Raw genomic sequence first — 19,913 nt, 5'->3', positions numbered from 1 at the left:
ATGGGGTTAATTTAGTTGGAACTTTAGCGGATAACCGGTAAAATACCCACAAAAAGGTGGGATGGGTCATGGCATCCCCTGAATGTGCCAACCATCCATATGACTTATGAGTCATATTCCACTTCTCTTCATCTCTACTTCTTCATGCAATTCCATCCCTTTCTCTCAAAATCAAAAGCTTAATTCTCTCTAATTCATAAAGGGAAATCATCATACTAAACATCACCATCATATAATCTTCATTCAAGAAATTGAAAAGCTAGGGTTGTGGGTTTTGTGTGGTGGTGGCCGAAAATTTCGAGGAAGAGGGGGGAAAGGAGGATTTTCAATTTAAGTCTTGAGTTAGCTCATTTAATCTTGAGGTATTGAATTCCCTTAATTTAGTTTTTATCTTTTTTTTGAAATTAGGGTTCATGGATGAACCAAATTGGGGGTTTTGCTAGAAATTGAATTATGGTTAATTTTTCCCAATTCCTTAGTTAACCTAGTTATCATTGAGTTATATAATGTGTTTGATTATGAAATTGATAAACTCTTGTGATAAATTGAAGTTATGAGAAAAGATGAATCTTTTTGCTAGTTATTAGTCCTTTTGGTAAGCGTAAGCATTTCGTAAGCAGAAAAAACTAGATATTAAACTCCCGGTATCAGTTACAATGCTCACTATTACGGATCCCACGACTGAAAAAATGATGAAAATGGTAGAATGAGCTACGTAGTGTTATTATAAGAATGAAAGTAACTCAATGACAAATGGGTTGGGTTTTGGGTTTAGAAAAGGCTAGTAAGTGTGTATGACTAGGTTAAGCTAGTCAAATTGTGAATAAAAGCTTATGCATTATTGTTGAGCTTGTTGAGCATTATTGTTTAGCTTTGTTATCTTTGTTGCGGAGGAGGTGAGTATATTTGCATACCTTTATGTTTACGTTGGGTCAATTACCATGAGATGTGGACGTTCCAAGCATGGTAATTGATTTGGCATGAAGCCCATGTGGGGCATTGTTTATGAGGCCTAAGAACCTCCGGGGCCTAAGAATCCCGATAGATATGATTGTTTAGCTTATATGGATCCATATATGTATTGTTTGTGTGCAAGGTGAATATGTAAATGTGACATGACGATGTCATAGGTTACATGTGAAAGTCCTTGTACTATGCCCTCCTTCGTATTCGTAAATGTATGCAAGTATATTCGCTAAGCCTTTGCTTATATTTTAGTTGTTTACACTCTTATAGGTAGTTCCGGAAGAAGGAACTAGTGTTGTTGATTTGAAGAAAATTGAATTAGAGCTTGAAGTAATCTTTGGAAGTTCTTGAAGGTATTTAGGTCACCTTTGGATGGATGACAATCTTTTGGTGAAGATACCTAGTTGTCCCTCTCCTTTGGCTCATGGTACATTTTGTTTTGGAGTCATGTTTCGGTAACATTTCTGTAAATGCTCAAGTTGTAAAGTTTTTGGAAGTTGGAATTGTCGCATTTGGGCGATATTATTGCCAAAATGGGTAAATGACCCATGGGGGTTGATCTTCGATTTATGAAACAAACTATGTTGTAATTGTGTTTAAAATGTGTCTATGAAGTCTTTATAAATCTCTAGAAAGTGTCTTTCAGCTGTTGGTTCAAAATTTGATGGTTACGAGTTGTTCACGGTTGAAATGAGTTTTAGGGTTGCTGTCAGGTGGTCCACTGCGGCGCAGTGGGGGTGACCTTGCCCACTGCGGCGCAGTGAAATCCCACAGAAACAATTTTGGTTCCTCCCACTGCGGCACAGTGGGAGATGTGTCGAACCCACTGCGGCGCAGTGGGGCTTGTTCAAGTTCTGGCCGAGGATATCCACTGCGGCGCAGTGGAGAGTCCTCGACCCACTGCGGCACAGTGGGGTATAAAAAAAAAAATTATGATTTTGGTTTATCGAGTCGGGTCCTTTCACAAACCCATTAACTAACTAGTTCAATCCTAGAAAATTGGCACCACCAACGTTTAACAAGATTTACCTCAATTAATTAATTTGTTTTGGTTAAGTATTAACAATTATGTCTATTTGAAATTAATGTGACATCATCAACTATTAAATCCAATTAACAAATCGTTTCCTATAACTACTATGTCGTTTACTATCACCCCATGAACTAGCACCAATTACTTATAGACAAATAATTGAAATCAAACTTATATACTTCTGACACAATCGACAAAGCATGTAAGAATCACCAACAAGCACAATAATATAGAACAAGAAAACGATTCATTAAGATCACGACATAACTTTAATAAAATCAAATTGAATTAAAAATATGCAACCATAGTCAATGTATCACTTCATCTCAGTGGATGACGAATTATTTAGCTACTCATAATCATAAACAAAGCACAAAGAGTAAAAGTATAAGAGAACATATTGTACCAATGTGTAGAAAACAAGTAGAAGCTAAGAAAATCGATAACCGAATGCCTTGAAGCTCACGAACAACCCTTAGACCTTGATGGACGAAAAAGCTGCTAAGTATTGCCCCAAAGAACCCTAAAATCGACTAGAGGTGATTGTATATCGAATGGGAGGGTTTTGGTCTTGTATTTATAATGAAAAATCAAAAACCCTTCAACCGACCTAATTTATGCGCCGCACACATGTTCTATGCGCCGCACAAACTCACAGATTTCCATATTTCAGACTTTCCATGCCCGATATGCGCCGCACGAGCCTCCTATGCGCCGCATGACAACTTTTGCCAAATTCCCTGACCAAAATTACACAATTCTGTGCGCCACACACAACATCCATGCGCCGCATAAGCTTCCAGAATTCACGAAACTTGTATTTTTCAACTCGTCTCCACTCGTACTCGTCCAAGAATCATCCTAATGCATCTTTTAACCTTCCAAATGCCATTTCTAACCAATGTACCTGTTCTAAGCCTGCAATAATCACTAACAACACCATCAAAGCATCGAATATACATATAATTTGCACATTATTAAGCTTAAAACGACTTATAAACGATATGAGAATATACATATAAATGGACATATCAGTATTGCCCATCATGATGACAAACTTAAAAAGTTTATGCATTAACTTGTATATGCCCATTTGTATTTTGTAATATGGTAAAAATATTGAGACAAGATTATACTATTTTTCTAAAGTTTGACTATGAAATGCAATTTACTGTTGCAGAAATAACAAAACAAGATTGTTAAAGTAATAACTAATAACGTGTATATCACCTAAACAATTGATTGATGTTTACATTAACCAAAATAAGGCTACTTTCAATCTTTCATAAAGGGTTCATGAAGAATTTGTATTGAATATAGCGAAAAGAGTACATTGCATATTTGTTAATAGTACTACACTAGATTGTAGATATATCTATTAATAACCTATCCTTTAGAAAAATAAAATCTCTATTATTAATAAAATAAGATTGTTTTTTATAAATATTTTAAGAAAGTTTTTGATGTGACAAGTCCATATTTTATTTTAAAAAGATTTTTATTGAATTATGAAAAATATAAACATACCCATTTACATGTTGAATAAAAATAATTAATTAGTTATTGAAAAGAAAAAGAAATTATCTTATATAATACTACAAGTAAAATATCTTTATTTATTTATTTAACTCAATAGTTATTCGTGTTTTAAATATTATGATGTGTTTATTGTGTTAGTTGAATTATTAGTTTTATATCAAGTAATTATAATATATCAGTAACAAACATTACATATATTTTTTAACGTATTTTATGATTTAAAAATTTTAATTAACATGTCCGGGTTGAACCCGGGTTGATTAACTAGTAAAGAAAAATTAGAAGATAAACGTGTCATAAAATTGAAATGCTAGCAAAAATATTTAACACCACCATCATTCTTTTATTTAAATTAAATTCTTCTAGATATCTCTTGTAATCTCAAAGGAAACTCTTGTAATTTTTTTGCCATCTGAATAAAGACTCATCATCTTATATTAAACTGATTATTACTCGCGTAATACGCGAGAAATCTATATAATTAATGACATGTTAAATGTTTATGAATATCATAAATTGACAGATTTTAACCAGGTAAGAATTAAACTATTAAAAAACATGAAATTACATTAGTGGTCATTTAGATTCCAGTTAACAGTGACTAGACAGTTGAAAAATATCTATGACTATTAGAGGTCTCAATAATTTGTCACTAACTTACAATATTATTACTTTCTAAATTATATTAATTTGTAATTATATAATTATAATATAATTAATTTCAGTAATTTACTCTTAAAATAATTACTTTCTAAAATTGTAATAGCTTATTATAGACTCCATGTATGTTCCTTTTTTAGATGATGTATTTATTTTTATAACTATTAATTATATTATAAGTTATAACGACAAATTAATATATTTAATCCACGTATTACGCATGAAATAATCTAGTTTAGTTATACATTAAAATTACTAAGCAATTTAATTATCAATCTATATATCGCATGTTGTGTCAATCTAACTTAAAGTTATGTATAATATTATTGCAATTTTCATACAATTATTTTTTTGATATATAATTGTGATAGCTTATTATATACCCCACATGTGTTTTTTAGTTCTCTATTAAAAAGACCGGTTTGACATCCGGTCTAGTTTTTAAAACATTGATTTAATAAAAATGTTATTTGATAAAAATCCTATACAAAAATCCTTATAGCCAAATTTTATTCGGTATATGATAAAAATTTAGTACAAAAATATAATTTAATAAAAATGTATTACATTAAAAATGTATTACATTAAACTTAAAAATGATGTAAAATATAAAAATATTAGTTTCCATAATTATATCGTTAAAAACAATAATTATTAATGTCTACAAACTTATATTAGGAAATAATTATTATTATTATTTATTAAATTAAAATCAAATCTAAAAAAGTTAAATAAAGTATATGACATCATCATTTGATCTAATAGTTCTAATTAAAAGTTGAACTTTATCAATCCATACTTTTACAATTATGAATTAAAATTTTTCTTTTATATATATTTATAGATATACATCATCCTATAATAAACAAAAATAACACATTTGCACTAAATTTGGGATTCACAAAAATCCAAGAAGAAAGTTAAACGCCGAACAACGGCAAATACATGAAGAACCCGACCAAGAATTCGGCGTCGAATGTATAGTTATGGAGAAGCAACCGGTACCTGATGCCAAGTCACTAGCCGGGGTCGGCATCAAGACACCATACGTCATCCTCTTATCTGCATACATCATATCAAAGTCTATATATCTATATCTATATCATATATAAACATGGTACGGAGTAATAAACTTGAACGTATTTTAAACCTCTCCTATTATTTGCTGAGTACGTATTTCCAGTGGCGGAAGATATGAAGGACTAAAGGGGGTTATGGTCCCTCCAAAATTTTGGGTCATATTTATCAATTAATATATTATTTAAGGATAAATAAAAATATTTATGTGTTTTTATCCCTCAACATAGATGCAGAAAACCATATATATATTTACTATTTTCATACCTTTTAAATATATATATATATATATATAAACATGATAATAAATCATCGCCTTTCCATTTCCACCTACTACTGTGACCTAATTAACTATCTATAAAACCATACGAGTCCTTCGCCAAAAACAAGTATCGAATTTGAAGTCACAAAATGAAGCCTGCTACTTTCTTTCATGCTCTTATCCTCCTTTCCACCAAACATTTACTATTTTCCGAGGCCACGGTTGACGATACCCTTGTATACGATAGGGAAGGAAATCAACTCCAGAAACACGCCTCCTACTTCATAAGCCCTCCAATACGGGGGCCTCTTGGCGATTCAGTGACCCTAGCCACTCCTATTGGTGAAAACCAAACGTGTACTGAAGCAGACGTTGTTCAAGTATTTTTAAATTACGCTCCTTCCACCCCTTTCACCTTCACACCTGTCGCACTTAACGAGGATGTTGTCAAATTACGCTATCCCCTCGCCATTCAATCCACAGAAAGCCCATGTGATGGGAGTACGGTATGGAAGGTGTCAAGTCGTACGGGGGTGGTATCTGGTAACATTATCACCACAGGTGGGGTCATAAATACCCCAAGCAGCTGCCTTAGAATCACAAAACCGCAGGAACCTAAGTTCCAAAACAGCTACATGTTTGAATATTGTCCCAATTTATGTGGTGCAGCTCCTAAAATTTGCCTACCAATTGGTAACAGTATGGGACATCTTTCGCCTAATGGTGAGCCGTTTGAATTTGTTTTAGACAAGGCATCTGAGTCGGCTGCCATAGTTTAAATTAGTTTCTTTAAGTACCCAATGAATGTAAAATAAAATGGTAAGCATGGGTGAGAGCTCTTGCTTTACTGCCATTCCATGCTCATTAGGGACTAAAATATATTATGGAATAAAAAGTTTTCTTATATGCAAAAGTTGCGTTTGTAAGACAGCAAATTTCAAAAGTTAATAGACAGCACGAAATGATATACGAGTATATATATCAATTATCAAACACAAATTAAATGTTGATACCAAACAAAAATGTAAAGCGGTTAATTAAGCATTTGGTAAATTTTAACTTAACCAAATTTTTGTTGAAAGTTTCCCGGCTCCATATATAAGTTTGTGGGTTAAGGGCCCCAAATAGGAAGGCCTCTTTTGGGCTAATATTTTGGGCAAAAACTAATAAATACAAGACACCACAAATTTATGTCCGTAAACTATTATAACTAAGTACCAACAAAAGTTACAGCCGCTCCTCGCCTCTTATATATTTTTAAACTAGATAATTACCCGAGTAATACGCGGGAAACATAAGTAATTAATGACATTTAAAATTTTTATAATATCATAAGTTGACAAATGTTTATCCAAGTAAGAATTAAACCACTAAAAAAACATGAAGTTACATTAGTCGTCGTTTAATTCTGATTTACAGTGACCAGACAGTTGAAAAATTGATACATCATCTATTAGAGTTCTCGCTAAGTAAGGTTTTTGTTTCCATGGATGTCTTTCATTCATGCGAATATGTCTGCATTGTCCACTTGTGCTTTAACGTTTTGCTCGAATAATTTAGTTATACACTAAAATTACTAAGCAATTTAATTATCAATCTATATATCACATGTTGTGTTACTCTAACTTAAAATTATGCATAGTATCATTGCAATTTTGTACAATTATTTTTCAGATATATAACTAGATATTAGACCCATGTCCAACACTGGACACGGGATTTACGATATTATCAATATTAGATCTTCATACATTTAAGTTATAAAAGCTTATAATTTTGAAAAAATACGGTTTTAAGTGTTATATTTTGCAAGTTATAGTACAATAATCATATGTTCGTCACTGTCATTATTAGCCTAGACATATTAATGAAATTGTTTGCTGTAGTCATTACACAAGGCACATGCTATATATAATAATTTATCCATTATAGAATATTTTGAAACCAGATGTACTCATAATGTGATATTATTATGAAAGATAATTAAGAATAAAAATATAAACATATTTGTGATCTTGTACTTGACATTTAGGTATATGGATTTAATCATGATGCGCGTCCATAACACGCATTGGTTTATTTTCAATCACTTGTTCTATGATAATATGATAACAATTAGGATTATTTTTATATTCATTGATAACAGTTAGGACTCTTGATTTGAGTGACAAGTGTAACTTTAAACATTAAAATGCAAAACTAATATATGAAAAAGGAGAAAATTATGTACCTTTTTGATTGAGAGATAGAATGAATTTTGAATGGAGTTTATATTGATTTGGATTTAGGATTTAAGTAACCCTCTGTTGTAAATCATGTTTGGTTCTATGATTGTCCCATATCCTGTGATTCCTATTGTGTTTAAGACAATGATGTTGTATATCGTTATCTGTTATTATGTTTGGGATATATATCTAAAGCTAACATTGTATTTATATCTAATATTAAACTAAATATTAATATTTATAATTATAAAAATCTAATCTAATATTTGTTATTAAGTTATTAGGTTTTGAAATAATATTTTGTAGAAAATATTTGATATGTTAAAAAAAAATTTATTTAATTAAATGATTATAAATTTTAAAAAATTCTCTCAAGTTGACGGCTAAAAATAAATATAAATTAAGTATTCAGGGCTAAAAAGTGTAAATTATTGATGGAAAACAAAAAAGTGTAAATAATGAGACTTATTCTACAAATTAATATAAATATTAATATAATAATATATTTGGATAATGATTATTAAGATTTTTAATTTGTAGTTTATCTAAATGATGACATCATCAAAAGTCAATTTGATGAAATCCAACGATATGATTGGTTAATAAGTCATTAGTTCAACTATCTTATAGTATATATAAAGATTGTGATAACTTAGTATAGACTTCACATTTGTTTTTAGTTTTTTATTTATTTATTAAAATGGCCCGTTTAACATCCGGTATGGTTTTCAAAACATTAATTTAATATAAACATTATGTGATGAAAATCTTATACAAAAATCCTTATAACCAAATTTTATCGTTATATGATAAAAAATCATATACAAAAGTATAATTTAATTAAAACGTATTACATTAAAAAAAAAATTATTGTAAAAAAATTAAAAATTAATTTTAAAGATAAACAATGATGTAAAATATAAAAATATTAGTTTTCATAATTATATCATTAAATACATTAATTATTAATGTCTACAAACTTAAACAAGGAAATAATAATAATTTTATAAAATTAAATCTAAAAAGGTTAAATATAGTATATAATATCATCATTTGATCTAATGGTTCTAATTAAAAGTTGAACTTAATATAAAGGTTCATACTTTTCAATTATAATTAAGGTTTTTTTTTTATATATATTTAAAGATTAAATTGAAGTTTAGATTGGAGGCTCACCGAGTTTACGAGGTTCACCTCCTGCTTATTCTATTAATTGATTATTAATTATTACTATTGTTATTTATGTTAGTTAATCATTATTGTGATTTCTATGCTTAATGCATGGTTTAACGACCAAGGACACATATTACGTACACATCCCTATATATATATAAAAGGGAAAGCGCTCGGGTGGCCCAGAGCGATTCGAATGACACGTCAGCAGCGCGGCCCAGAGCGATTCGAATGACACGTCAGCAGCCACATTAGCATTTTACGTGCTGATGTGTAGGGTCCACTTAAGCATATACAAACCATAAATTAGCTTTTATTAAAAAGAGTCCGGAGGCGGGATCGAACCCGTGACCTGCGAGTTCTCAGATAAACATATCTACCACTTGTAACTACCATTGGTTGTTTGTTAATTCGAAAGCCATATTTATTAAAACCTCATTCGTTGGTGATGATAAAGGAAACAAATCTCTAAAATTTAGGAAACAAATAAACCCCCAATGTCGTTTATTTGTACACCAGCATAGATTTTCAATTTCAACTTTGTTGCTGTTTCAAATCCCTAAACTTTAAGACCTAGGGTTTTAAATAAGATGAATCTAATCAATATATATCGATTTGTTCAAATATTTTCTATTTCCATCGTCAATCACATACTTTCTATCTTTTCTTCCAGGTTTTTTTTTCGCAACTCATGTTTGTTTGTTATAATGTATCTGTATATCATAGATCATGAATATTGTTATATACTTATATATTTCGGTATATAAAGGGTCCCCTTTTTGACTTTTTGATTTAAAGGTGTTAATCGTTTTAATAATTTGATTTATTGATGGATTTCTTATGACTGTGATGTTAAACGATTCTTGACTGATTGTTGATTTGAATTAATTGTAGATATCTTTGATTATTGACTGATAGTTTATTTGATCACACAATAACTAATTTTTGCATCGTGACAAGTACTCAGAATGGTTATGTCATTATATTGTAAATTTTGCTTGCAATTGGACCACACAATGGTGTTATACAAAGACCAAAGTAACCAATAAAGTGATATATAAAGTATGTTTTTTTTTCTTCAAACCATTGACAACATATCTGTTACTTTGGCTTATATTTATGGCTTCAGATTCATCTGAATGCAATTGATCTGCTAGACTGTTAACTTTGGTTTCAATCTCAAAATGGCGAAATAAGGTCATTTTGAAAGTTATTTTGTTATTTGTGCAGCAAATGGAAGCCTTAACAAGGAGAAGTTGCTTTCATATGCAATGAAGCTTTTGATGTGGCCCCTGAAAAAGGCTTTCATTTAAGGTTGGTTAAAGCTATCTTCTTCTCTTTTTTATTTCGGAACAATTTGTAAATATTTTTTAGCTTACAATTTTATGTACCATGCATTTACCTAAGACACCCTCTCAAGAGGTATAAAGTAATTATTACTACTGTTGTGAAATTAATTATGAATTTTTTTCAAGTAGCACCGTAAAGAAGTTGTTGCAAGATATACTGTTAAGTGTTAAACTTTTATCACTAAAAATTATTGTACACATGTTGTATAGGTGTAATAATTCTTTAGTATATATTTTGTATATATATATATATATCAATTGATGATCTCTGGTTTATTTAACATGTGAAGGAATATATGATTCTACTTTGATTTGGATCTAGACTCAATGGGCTAATCTGAGCATCACTACATGGCCTTTTGATTAAAAAAAAAAAAAAGTTAATTTGGTTGGTTCGGTCTTTTATTCTCTTCTTGATAGGTTGTAGTAAATATTTCTTGATATGCCAATTTGACTTTTTGTGTTTCCTTCTATTTGATTTGTTTTTTGGTTACAGAAGGGTTGTTTTCGAAGCTCACCTTTATTCGGCATAAACCCAGATATCCGACTCGCTTTGCAAGCCGACTAATCTTAGGGCGAACACCCTTGTGGTTATGTACAACTATTTCCTTGAAGCTCACTTAAACCATTTGTTGGAGTTCTGCATGCAGCAAGATTCCAGCTTGCTGAAAGCTTCAATGATTATATGTATGATCAATTGATCATTATCAAGTTATATATGGTTGTGACCACAATGGCTCATGTGTTTATCATATGTTTTGCATGAGTTGATTGACCAAGTATGATTAAAATTAAACCATGTTGATGTTGTACTGTTTAATGAGAGGAGCTTTTTCTTATTGAACAGATATAATGGGAGTGCTTTACGGGAAGTTGTTTGGATTAGGATAAGAGGATAAGGATTCACAGTTTCACACCATCGCTATAATGCTACGAGAAACATATTCTGTAGTTAGTTTCTAATGTATCTTGCGGAATCTACAAAGTCATCTTCACACTTTATTTCAATGGTTTATAATGTTTTGGTTTTTTGAATCAGAAGAATTTAGTCCTTTATTTGTATAGTGTCTACGTAATTGTTTTCCTTCTAAATGTTTTAATGCACATATCTACACGAATTAAGCAATTATTATTCTAACAAATTAAGTAACATACCATTTAAGCAAGCATATATTTACGTAACCAAATCTTTTTCTATTAGGGCATTATTAGAACAATATAAATGTCTATCACAATTTATTTATTTTATATCATGTTTAATAACTCAATTTAGAGAAAATGAAAGTTATGATTAATCAATTGAGTTTAAGTCAATTATGTTTTACTATATACGAAAAAGGTACCCGCGCGTTGCGGCGGTAATAGATGTGATCGATGACGGGGTGGTGATGTAATGGTGGCAGCGACAGTGGTGGCGGTGTTAGGTGATCTACCTGACGGGCTCCGCTCATAGCCGTACGGGTTTCACCTTCGGATTTAATTATTCGCTAAAAGTATATCGAATAACCACTCTAATGAAAAAACATGAAATTTTAAGAACACCCATATAATTTTTATAATTTATCGATGTACATTTTTTAAATTAAAGATTTTAAATGAATTAGATGAATAAATGATTTATAGAGGAGAGAAAAAAAAATGATTGGTAAAAATTTGAGTAGAAAGAAATGATGTTAGGTAAATAAAGAATTAATATATGGGCATTTTGGGAAAGTAAATATTGAAACTTAAAATGTAGACCGGGGAGATCTGCTTTATAATATACGAGAGTAAGTACCCGCGCGTTGCGGCGGTGAGATGGTGGGATGATAGGTCATAAAGTGTGATAGCCAAATGCATTAACCGTACGGGTTCAGCCCTCGATTTAAAAATTCTTTGAAAATATATCGAATGACATCTCTAATGAAAGAGCATGAAATTTTAAGAACACCCATATAATTTTTATATTTTATCGATGTACGGTTTGTGAGATAAAAAATTTTGAATGAACTGAAAGAATAAATGATTTATGGATGAGAGAGAAAAAAGATGATTGGTTTAGATTTGAGGAGAGATAAAGGGTGTTTAGTAATATAGAATTGATAGAAAGGGTATTTTGAAAAAGTAAATGTTGAAACTTAAAATGTTAGAAATGACAAATCTGCTTTATAATATAGTATAGATATAGATTAAGTTTAAGATAAGTTTAATACATTAAAATCCGCCTATATTAACTGACTTAATTTATACTCTGTATTATGCAAACTAATCTTTTGTTACAGTATTTAACTAGATTATTTCTTACGTAATATGCTGGTTATACATTATTAAGTTATAGTTATAACTTATAATATATGTTAATTATATCTTGATAATATTGTTTTTAAAAATGTTTTGTATCAAGGTTATTAGTAGGATATATATGTTAGTTATATCTTTTGTGACGGTATAAAGTTATATGTAGATATTAGTTGCCAAAATTTTCATAATATTGTAAAAAAACAAACATAGATAAAAGATGTATAAAAAGATGATGTTTCCATTTTCATAATTTTTTATTTTATTGATTATCCTAGACACCAGTAATAATTTTTAATTAAATATCATAAGATACTAACGATATAAAATTATAATCAATATTCATTACGTTATATGATAAAAATCCGATAGAAACTCATAATTTAGTTAAACTTACGACATAAAACAAAAACAAAAGTTAGTATAATGTAAAAATAATCAAAAAATTAATTTTAAAAGATATAATATAAAATTTAAGAATTATTTTCCATAAATATATTATTAAAATAATTAGTTTTTATAATTAAAAAAGTTCTCCAAGCAAAAGGTTTTATCAGGTGAAAGTCATGATATTCCATCTTTATTGCATACAACTATATTAATATGTTTACTTTTTTTTTAAAGTAGTTATTATACTTGATCATTTAGTCGACGCGGTACGAGAATTATCGGTTGATGGTTCTTTAATAAATTTTAATGTTATACAAAAATGTATCAAAGCTTTGAAAAATTTGATATAAGATAGCCCGATGCAACGCACGGGTATCACCTAATGGTATAATAGAATCTTATCAATCTAATTTACAATGTATGTAGATTAGAGAAGTACAAGCTAGTGCATTATATATTCATTTAGGGAAATGATTAATTTGGTTAACAAAATGTCTAAAAAATTTTTCTAATCACAAGATCATGCCACATTATGGAAAACCCACAAAAGGATATGAAAAAAGATAATAAGTGCATTAGACGTGTCAAAATCTAATGATATTAAAAAGATTTTTATATTATTTTCTAAAAAGATTAATCATTTTCTATTTATGAGAGAAGGGTCATGACAACCTATGTGCCGTATGCCCTATATACATATTGACCACCAACATATACCCCACCCCTATACACATACACATGGCCGACTCTAAGCATAGGCAGGCTAGGTCCAAGTCGAGAGCCCATTAATAATAGGGGCCCCAAAATTTGAGATATATAGATTTGGGTTATAGTGTTTTTTTTTTCTCAGATTTAATTTGGTGGCCCAAGTAACGTATAATTCTTTTCATTTTGATTTTAAACTTCCAGAGTTCCATGTACAGTTTCTTTATATATATATATATATATATTAACATATTGTATAGTTGTAATGATACAAAGGTTTAACATATTATATTATTGTTTTTTATTTAATTTATCGACTATATTTTTAAGGCCCATTTTCTCTTTTTGCCGAGAGCCTTATTTTTTTTAACCATTTTTGGAGATGGCCGTGACATACACCACACCACCCACCCACACATACCTATTAAAGTGAAAGTGTTCTAAAATATCTATATTTTTTATGATCATCTTCATTTGAAAACCTACAAAACCAATACAATTAAAAGAGAAAAACAAATGTAAAAAAAAATAAAAAAATTAATCAAGCAAGCGGTTCAAACCAACAACATCATGAAGATTTAATTTTATAATGAAAATTTTTTTATTGAATTTTTTTTTATAAACGAATTATGCGTTTCTTGTTTGAGCTCTCCTTGTAACTTGTAAAGGGAGAATATGAGAAAAAATTTAGATTTTTCATAATTATGGAGGAAGATAGAGAAAGAATGTTTCATATAGATATCGTTGGGCTAATAGCTCACTAGCAAAGAAACGTCTTTCATTGAAGGTCTGGATTCAAGGACACCTGAGTTCAAATTATGAGGAGACAAGGTTTACTTCTATTAATTGTCATTCATTTGGATGAAAAATAAGAAGTTTTTCCTCCTACTAGATATTGGGTGAGGGGGCTCTCTAGTGTGAATCCGGCTAAGACAACATATTGTAGATCATCTGTTGTGATATTAGGTCCGCACCTATTAAAAAAATATTACTTCATAGATTAATAAGAGGTTTTTCCTCTTAATGAGTATTGGGTGAGGGACTCTCCAACGTAGATCCTGTTACGATAAAATAATTTGATCCCCGTTGTATTTTGTAATATTCGATGTGTAGCTGTAAAAAAATGCTTCATAGAAAGCAAGAGATTCATATTCAAAACGAAAAACTCAGAGTTAAAGGAGTTAAGTCACTGAATGACTATCGTACTTTCCTTCTTGTACATGGTTGCCCATCAAACCAGAAAACTAAGCTGTATGACCAACACATTTTTCAAATTTGTACACGGTTGACCAAAAGTTTAACTTTTTACCGGTTACATTATTTTTTGATGACGTGGCAATGACGTCGCAACTTGAAAAGTCACTGGATGACCATCGTACTTTCTTTCTTGTACATGGTTGCCCATCAAACCAGAAAACTAAGCTGTATGACCAATATACTTTTCAAATTTGTACATGGTTGACTAAAAGTTGACCGGTTGACCAAAATTTGTACATGTATTTGAATTTAGTTTGGATTTGGGGGTTTTGAAAACCCTAGTTTGGAATTAGGAAATAAATTTCCAGATCAGTTGCATATATAACAGATTTATTTATATTGAATTTAGTTTGGAATTGGAGGTTTTGAAAACCCTAGATTTATTTGACAATTAGTGAAATGAATTCGTTTTCCATATATGAGCATGTATGAATTCATTTTCAATATATGAGAATTTATGTTTAGTTAAATTTTTTAGAGTTTGCTGCTTCAGGCCGGAATCTGCTGGTGTTAATTCGATATATTATTATTATTATACAAATTAGGAATACGTTTTTATACACATAATTGCTGACTGGGCATTCAAGTCATCGTTAAAAATAAACCACTTTATTGCCACGTCATCAAAAAATAATGTAACCGGTAAAAAGGTAAACTTTTGGTCAACTGTGTACAAATTTGAAAAGTATGTTGGTCATACCACTTAGTTTTTTGGTTTGATGGGCAACCATGTAGAAGAAAGAAAGTACGATGGTGAAACTCGTCGAAGTATTTGAAAAGTATGTTGGTCATACCACTTAGTTTTTTAATCGAAGTATTTTTTCTATTCTACAAAAAATGAGTTCAAATACATACGGTGAAACTCGTCGCCTTACCGTATGAATTGGTATCCATAACGTCATTTATAGCAAAATCGTCGTGGATAGACTAATAAGGCAAACTCAAGCTAGATATTTTTAAATTAAGTCTGCAAAATGTACACACTTTTCCAATATAAAAATACTTGGTTATCCATAACTTATGTAACTATTTAGAGCTACTCCAAGTCTACAATAGGTAGCTAAATATTACATTACTAATTAGTTATCATTCTTTCTTGTTGTTTTCAAAGAAACCAAGTTATACGTGTCCGTAGAAAATTTTCTTGAATATCATCACAAAAATAAATCAAAGATCAAGCATAAAATCACATGTTTTAAGCATTGTTTGTGCCTATGCGAGCTAGGACTACAAACATTTTTGTAACTATTTAATAATTGTACGTAGGAAATAATGTTAAGATATATACAATATACAAATAATTAAAGAGATAGTTATCACAAATTTATATATCTCTTTATATAACTAAAAAATGATAGTTTTTTTTTTTTACTTGATAGTAAAAGACGGTACTAGAAAAAAAAAATCTCAGAAGAGGCAATATTAAAAAATTTATGAAAAATAAATTTAAAAAGAGGTAAAATGTTAAAAACTCATAGAAAATTTTTAAAAATTTATGAAAAATTTAAAAATATATAACAAAATTTAAATTTTGAGAGTGGGCATTGACCCCTTTTAAAACTGCACAGATGACATTTATGTTTTCTTGCTAACTAAAATTTTTGCTTACGTTTTATTTTATGGTTTTTAAGCAATTTGTTGTTGCCAACTCATCCTTACTTTCAGGTTTGCACAATTAAAAATATATGATATCATTACTAGAAAATATGGATATACCCACGGATTTTCTCACGACAAAAAATCCGTTGGAAAATTTCTCACGGATCGATTACCCACGATTTGTGGTTAAATTAAGGAGTCAAGACATCTGCATTTTCTTTTGCATATATTTTTCATGGAATACTCATAAAATTATATTCCTGAGAAAACCGTAGAAAAAAAAAAAAATTTTTTTTTTCTCACGTTTTTAGCATTGTAATATTCCTAACATACCACAAACATTATTGCTATAGCAATTCAATAATTGTACGGAAATTTTTTAAAGATATATATTATACTACTACAACTATGCACCAATAATGACACACCAGGGTTTGAGACTTTGAGGTATGAGATTTAATCCATATAGTTGTAAGTGCGACTTTATAGAGTAACACATTTTATGTGGCTTTTACCTAGCATGTTACTCTGGGGTAGCTGGGCATCGTTAATTTATACACTCGCGTTTATCCCGTTGTAGTTGTTTTACGAAATGCGTAAAAAACTACGATTGTTTCATTATTTTTAACCTACATATATTATGCTATAAAAGTTATGACTTGTGGTAAATGAAAAAAAAAAAAAACGATAAGTTTAATTACCATCTTCCGAAATAAAAGATTTATCCTCTAACCACTATTTTCTCTTTAAAAAGTAAATTACTCAGTAAATGTTGGGAAGCTAGCTCCTAATAGGTTGTTTTACTTATGTCTGGTATAGAGTCACCTCGACGAGCAAATCCTCTTAATTAAACCCATCGAAGAGGAAAGCCCCATTACCAAAAATTGAACTCTAACACATTTAGTTTCTGGTAAATTCTCTCCATTGGCGGATCCAGATGAGATTTGAACGAGGGTGAGGCAATAAAATAAATTACTTGAACATTAAGAGAGCTATATATAACAGTTGTGAAACAATGTCCAAACAGCTTCAACAACAGTTGCAAAAGTATACAATAACATCCGGAATACAACTACAAAACAACACCAAAACATCCACGAAACGACACCAAAACAGCTGCAAGAAATCTCCCAAACAACTGCAAAACAACACAACAGATGGCTCATGGACAACACCAATTTGAGTACAAAACAAAAGAAAAAATAAACAACAAAAAACTTGACAAAAAACTGCATAAACAAAGAAACATATTGATTGATACTTTTCCATGATTCTTAACAACAAAAATAAAACAAGCATAACTAATCCATAAATCAACAACAATTCACAAATTACGCATAACATATTAGTTATTTCTAAGTTCTAACTCTTAATAATAAACTTGTAGCAAATTCTCACATTATCTCACAATTCAAATAATTATGCCATAAGAAAAAATAATGACAATTAAATGCTTCATATTTATTAAATAGCTTTAACAAAAAGAAAACGACTTAGGGTTTATAGAATTTAATTTGATATTCAATGTGAATTGGAAACAGACGTGAGGCTTGAAAGCAAAAACAAATATGTCTTTTGTGTGTGTTAATTGGATTGCTTTAAAAAGTGGAAACGAGATTATTAAAGGGAAAAGAGACTCTTGCTTACATATCGTTTTAGTTGGGATAATAATAAAATAAATAAAAAAAATAGTTAGGCTTTTTATTTTTGCGATTGGTACTTCAAAATGTAAACAACTTTACACGAAATGTCATAGTATATATATATATCGAACATTAATCTTGTTAATTTATTATATGTAATGAGTTTTCAAATCGTGTGTGCATCATATTCTATGTATTCGGCCAATCAAAAATTTACACGTAACGACTTATATCATTGTCACATATACACGAATACATGTAATGCACATGTCTTGTGGTTCATTATATAATGTACATGATTGAAATTCCGTACGCACTATATTAATAATTCGTGTAAAGTATTTACATTCTAATTTACTAATCCATTTATTTTTTCAGAGTGGGCATGTGACCCTTGATTATTACACATTGATCCCAGCCCAGTTAAGTGAGTTGCTTCACTGGCCACTATTTAGAAAGAATAATAATCGGTTTAATATAGTTACAAATTTGCCACAAAAATCTATACATTAACTCTTTCCCTTAAATTTTTAAGAATCTAATATGTCTAATTTATCCTTTATCTTAATACATCTATTTTTTTATACTATACATTATAACTAAAATACTATTACCAAAGTTTCATATACTTTATTAAAATTCTCTTTGTTCGTCAAATATAAATTTTTTTGAACTATCATACAAACAAAAGTTCCGATTAAATATTTGATTTGAAGTTAACATTTTCACATCACCTCAAATGTTGTCTATTTTTGCCGCTATAACGCGCGGACACCCATCTAATATATTAAACGAAAATAGATTGTATACTCTAATTTTAGAGGATATAATACTACAATAGTTGATTACTCTCTCATTTGAGTACATTAGATCAATGAGAAGGGTCGTTAAATTCAAATAGTATTTCCCGTTTCATATGCACCACATTACATTTTTACAATACTACGCGCGTTGTCCTTTTCGTGTTGTCCTTTTTGTGAAGTCTAGCGCAATATAAACGTGGTATTATATAGATAAATTATTCTAGATTTTTCATTTCCACCTATATATATAGAGATATAGAACCTTAACTCTTTGCCAAAAACACACAATTATATAACAAAATTTCAAGTCACATAATATACAATGAAGCCTTCTACTTTCTTTCTTGCTCTCACCCTCATTTACCTCTTCACCACACCTTCACTATCTTCTAGGTCCATCGTAGACGATACCGTTGTGTACGATAGAGAAGGTAATCAACTCCAGAAAGACGCCTTCTACTTCATAAGCCCTCCAATACGGGGGCCTCTTGGCGATTCAGTGAAGCTAACCCGGCCTTTTGGTGGAAACGAAACGTGTAACGAAGCATATGTTATCCAACCCTTTTTTACACCTTATCCTGCCACCCCTTTCTCCTTCACACCTGTTGACTCGGATGTTATCAAATTAGGTTCTCCGCTCGCCATTCAATCCACGGACAGCCCATGTGAAGGGAGTACGGTATGGAAGGTGTCAAGTCTTACGGGGCCAATTATATCCGGTAACATTATCACCACGGGCGGGATCATAAATACACCAAGCAGCTGCCTTAGAATCACAAAACCTGAAGTGCCTAGGTTCGGCGGCTACATATTCGAATATTGTCCCTATTTATGTGGTCCGGGTTTCAGAATTTGCCAACCACTTGGTAACAATATGGGACTTCTTTCTCCTAATGCTGAGACGCCTTTTGAATTTGTTTTAAACAAGGCATCTGAGTCGGCTGCCGCGATTTAG

General features: G+C 30.4%; 2 protein-coding genes and 1 long non-coding RNA gene across 3 annotated transcripts; all 3 read left to right on the top strand.

The window, feature by feature from the left end:
• Positions 1–5,686: 5,686 nt before the first annotated feature.
• LOC122587424 (miraculin-like) lies at positions 5,687–6,316 on the top strand. The gene has a single exon (XM_043759590.1). The coding sequence runs from the start codon at positions 5,687–5,689 to the stop codon at positions 6,314–6,316; it is 630 nt and encodes a 209-aa protein (XP_043615525.1).
• Positions 6,317–10,162: 3,846 nt separating this feature from the next.
• LOC122586598 lies at positions 10,163–11,393 on the top strand. Its single transcript, XR_006322046.1, has 3 exons — positions 10,163–10,249; positions 10,781–10,971; positions 11,132–11,393. It is a non-coding gene; the product is annotated as an uncharacterized LOC122586598 (long non-coding RNA).
• A 7,887-nt stretch (positions 11,394–19,280) lies between these two features.
• LOC122587414 (kunitz-type trypsin inhibitor-like 1 protein) lies at positions 19,281–19,913 on the top strand. The gene has a single exon (XM_043759580.1). It carries the CDS (start codon positions 19,281–19,283, stop codon positions 19,911–19,913), a length of 633 nt encoding a protein of 210 aa, XP_043615515.1.

Source organism: Erigeron canadensis, chromosome 1, assembly GCF_010389155.1.
Source record: "Erigeron canadensis isolate Cc75 chromosome 1, C_canadensis_v1, whole genome shotgun sequence".
Lineage (NCBI taxonomy): Eukaryota > Viridiplantae > Streptophyta > Magnoliopsida > Asterales > Asteraceae > Erigeron > Erigeron canadensis.
The sequence above is the reverse complement of the archived record's forward strand: the minus strand, read 5'-3'. Positions and strand labels throughout refer to the sequence as shown.

Excerpts from the sequence above, each read along its gene's own strand:
- LOC122587424 (XM_043759590.1), top strand. The coding sequence starts at position 5,687 with ATGAAGCCTGCTACTTTCTTTCATGCTCTTATCCTCCTTTCCACCAAA.
- LOC122587414 (XM_043759580.1), top strand. The coding sequence starts at position 19,281 with ATGAAGCCTTCTACTTTCTTTCTTGCTCTCACCCTCATTTACCTCTTC.